We start from the raw sequence: 3,532 nt of genomic DNA, 5'->3' as shown, positions 1-3,532 counted from the left end.
TTATCAATCTATTAGAGTACATGTAACGCTGTTGTGGAATGTAATGTAGACTACATATATGATCAGTAAGCAGAAAACACCTGCTGTAGGGCAAGGGACATTTAGAAACCGTGCATCGTTGTCCATAATGCAGGCATATGATCTTAAATGTAGCAATTGGCTACTTGTATAGTCTAATAATTATAATAATAATACTAATAATAATAATAATAATAATACATTCAAAGTTAGCAAACTTTTAATTTCAATTCAGGGTTATCGAAATGGCCTATTTTCCTATTTTAAAGTAAGCGGGAAATAAGACAATAATTAATGATGATGTAACATGCATCGAATATTTTTTTTAACAATTTCTAGATTAATTTATGGTCCACAGTAGATCCATATTGCAGTGGATATTTATTTTATAAACAGCCGAAGCATTTTAAAAATGTCTTAGGTCACAAAAAAATATATACTGTGTTTCGTTGAATAGCATTCACGTAGAGACTATAGCCTAAAAGTATGCTATATTTCTACTCATTAGTTCATTATTTCATAGTTAAAAATCATAATAATGTAGGCCCACGGTTAGGCTATCAGCGAAATATATTGTATTAAACATCCCAATGGATACGGTTCAGTGATATCATTCTGGGAAGTTTATATCTCTTGGTGCTGAAATAGCAAGTCATCGGTAAGGTATGAGTATTGAACTATAAAGAACACGTGTTGATGCAGTCTCGTGTATCGGCTGCAGTGGGTCGTATGTTCAAATCTGCAGCACGGGTCTTTGTCCGGTGTTTTTACACGGATAGAAAAAAAAGACATATTTGCTTCTTGCCGTCGGCGGTTTCTAAGAACTGTCCAAAACTAACTCATTATTACGTGTTCAGCTAATACACTAGGACTATAGCATCCACTTGTAAAACTGTGTGTTTTGAACTGTGTGGAATTGTTCATCCATCACTCATGGGACCGGTCCTCCCTTCCGCCGTGACTCGCCTAGCCTCGCGGTTACGCCCCCCGGTCACAGAGATAAATGGTCAGTTTCGTAAGGGCGCATGCTTACAGTTAACTCCACATCCTCCGGTCCGTAATTCCGCTTCATGAACAGCCTGGGTCTCGAGGAGTAGGAAGACACACCGGGGAGCTCGCTCACCTCAGTCTCTAATCCGTCCTCGACGGTCCGTCCCGTGTCACACATGTTCTGCTGAGGACGCGCTCCCCAACCGACAAAAACCGACCATGTCTACCGGGTCGCTTAGCGACGTTGACGACGAGCTCCTGGACGGGATCCTGAAGTTCGGCTCCTCCGGTAAAGACTCCGGTACGTCGAACGAGAGCACCGGGGAGAGTTCGAACTGCGAAGGCGGCTTGGGCAACGACAAAACTGCCCGGGGAAAGAAACGGAAAACAGGGTCCGGTAGGAAAACCGCGCTGAACGGCGTGGCGCACGATGGGGGCGGCAAGCAGCCGCAGAGGAACGCGGCCAACGCACGGGAGAGGGCAAGGATGCGCGTGCTATCCAAAGCGTTTTCCCGTTTGAAGACGACTTTACCGTGGGTCCCGCCGGACACCAAGCTCTCCAAACTGGACACACTTCGCCTCGCCTCGAGCTACATAGCCCATCTACGGCAGATCCTCGCCAACGACAAATACGAGAACGGATTTATCCACCCGGTGAACCTGGTGAGAGACACCTCAAATTAAAATCAATCACATTTATTTTATACCCTCGTTTTAATTATTTTAATTAAATCTAGTCCTAACCCTTGTTTATATCATCAATTTTCGCAAAGCGCTATAGAGATAGGTTATTCAACTTAAACCCCAAAGAGCTTTCAGAGCAGAAGCTAATTTAACTAACACAGTGGCCAGGAGAAACTCCCCGAGCGTTGACATAACATAAAGAGTCTCAGAGAGACAGAAAGTCTACTAATAGTCGAGCTTGATACAATTAAAAGTGATCCGAAATTCTCGTCGTGAATCGGAGAATTCTTTCTGTATGGCCATCACTCTGTTTGGATGGTCCTATAACGGATTATGGGTGTTTATTGTTAACCCAATAGCCCCTTTGTATGGACTATATCATTCACACAATAACTGATCAATACTATTACCCCAATTCATAATTTCCCCAACAAGGCTTCTGTTTTTTAATGGTTGTTCCGTGTTGTTTTAAACACTTCATCATTAGCATATCCATGTTATAGGTTCAGTAGGTAGAGGAAAACATATATATTATATATATATTTATTTATTTATTCAATTACGCCTATTATTATGATGTTTACAAGTTAGGTTTAACTTGAAAGATGTAAAGGATAAAAAATAAACCTTATGTTTTGTGTGAAGTTGATTTCTTGACCCAGTCTAAAAATGGATAGGCTAATGAGGATGAGGTTTGAAAAAACGCTATTGTGTGTTAAATAAATACATTTGGCATTTTTTAATAGTGTTATAACATTGTTGTTGTAATACGCGGTGAGTTGATTTGTGATTTCCTCTCTTTCTCTCTCTCCAGACGTGGCCCTTCATGGTCGCCGGGAAACCGGAGAATGATTTGAAAGAGATGCTCAACACCACCCGGTTGTGTGGAACAACCGCCTCATGATGTAACGGATGGACATGACATGAACATTAACCGTCAAGGGATGGACATGATACATTTTTTGGAATTTTTCAGATGGACAGAAATGCACGTCATCTCTCCTAAACCAAATAATGAGTGGGAATACCGGGAGAGCGCACGCTCTCTCACGCGTTCCGATACAGAGAAGCTGATTTTATATTTAAAGTGTTCACATGTTGCCTTTGCTGGTTCGAGGACATATTGTGTTTTGTATACGTTTTTATAATCTTAAAAATGCTTAAAAAAAACAAACTTTGTCACACGAGTATTTGTTTTACAGGTGATGTTGTCAGTCACCGCGTTGGAAGTGCACACGAAACATGTCTCAATATCCTATCTGAATAGCCAGATTTTATACGAATAAAATGTATTCATCGCATCATTTTCTTCCCCAATGTGCATTGTGTTGAAGTTGGACTAAGAGGAATTTAAATTCTACATGGCACTGTTTTGTTGTTACTGTAGGCTATAAGGCTATTTTCCTGCTAACCCAATAACCCCTGGTTATTACCGATCCCTCAAAATCACAGCACAAAACTCTAGAAACGAGCACCGGGTGAGAAAAAAAATCTAAGTGTCCACAGGTCCAGGTTTATTTGTTTTCCTCTATCTCCTAAAGTAAACATTGGATAAAGCCTACTAGACTATCTCGTTAAAAAAATATATAAATATATGGTTTGCGCCTTGGTTAGGGCCTGTGTTTCATTTATACAATTATTCCACGGTGGTTTTCTTCCTTGTGACGTGAATAAATATCGGTAAAAGCGTCGCAAGAGAATAGGTATGTAGGTTGGAAGGTCAACCTTTTTGAAAGTAGTAAAATGTGCGCGCGGCGCTTAATCAGGTTGCAGACGCCTTGTTTAATTCACGCGGGTTAATGACAGTACTGTTTACACACGGAAGACAGATATTTATGCA

The 3,532-nt window shown here is 40.7% G+C and overlaps 1 protein-coding gene across 1 annotated transcript; it reads left to right on the top strand.

Moving 5' to 3' along the window:
- Positions 1-1,074: 1,074 nt before the first annotated feature.
- Positions 1,075-3,236, top strand: LOC139407912 (transcription factor 21). The gene is made up of 2 exons (XM_071151790.1): positions 1,075-1,671; positions 2,507-3,236. The coding sequence occupies exons 1-2, from the start codon at positions 1,228-1,230 to the stop codon at positions 2,594-2,596; spliced, it is 534 nt and encodes a 177-aa protein (XP_071007891.1). The 5' UTR covers positions 1,075-1,227; the 3' UTR covers positions 2,597-3,236.
- Positions 3,237-3,532: the final 296 nt, after the last annotated feature.

This window comes from Oncorhynchus clarkii, chromosome 4 (genome assembly GCF_045791955.1).
Source record: "Oncorhynchus clarkii lewisi isolate Uvic-CL-2024 chromosome 4, UVic_Ocla_1.0, whole genome shotgun sequence".
In the NCBI taxonomy this organism is placed as follows: domain Eukaryota; kingdom Metazoa; phylum Chordata; class Actinopteri; order Salmoniformes; family Salmonidae; genus Oncorhynchus; species Oncorhynchus clarkii.
The sequence above is the reverse complement of the archived record's forward strand: the minus strand, read 5'-3'. Positions and strand labels throughout refer to the sequence as shown.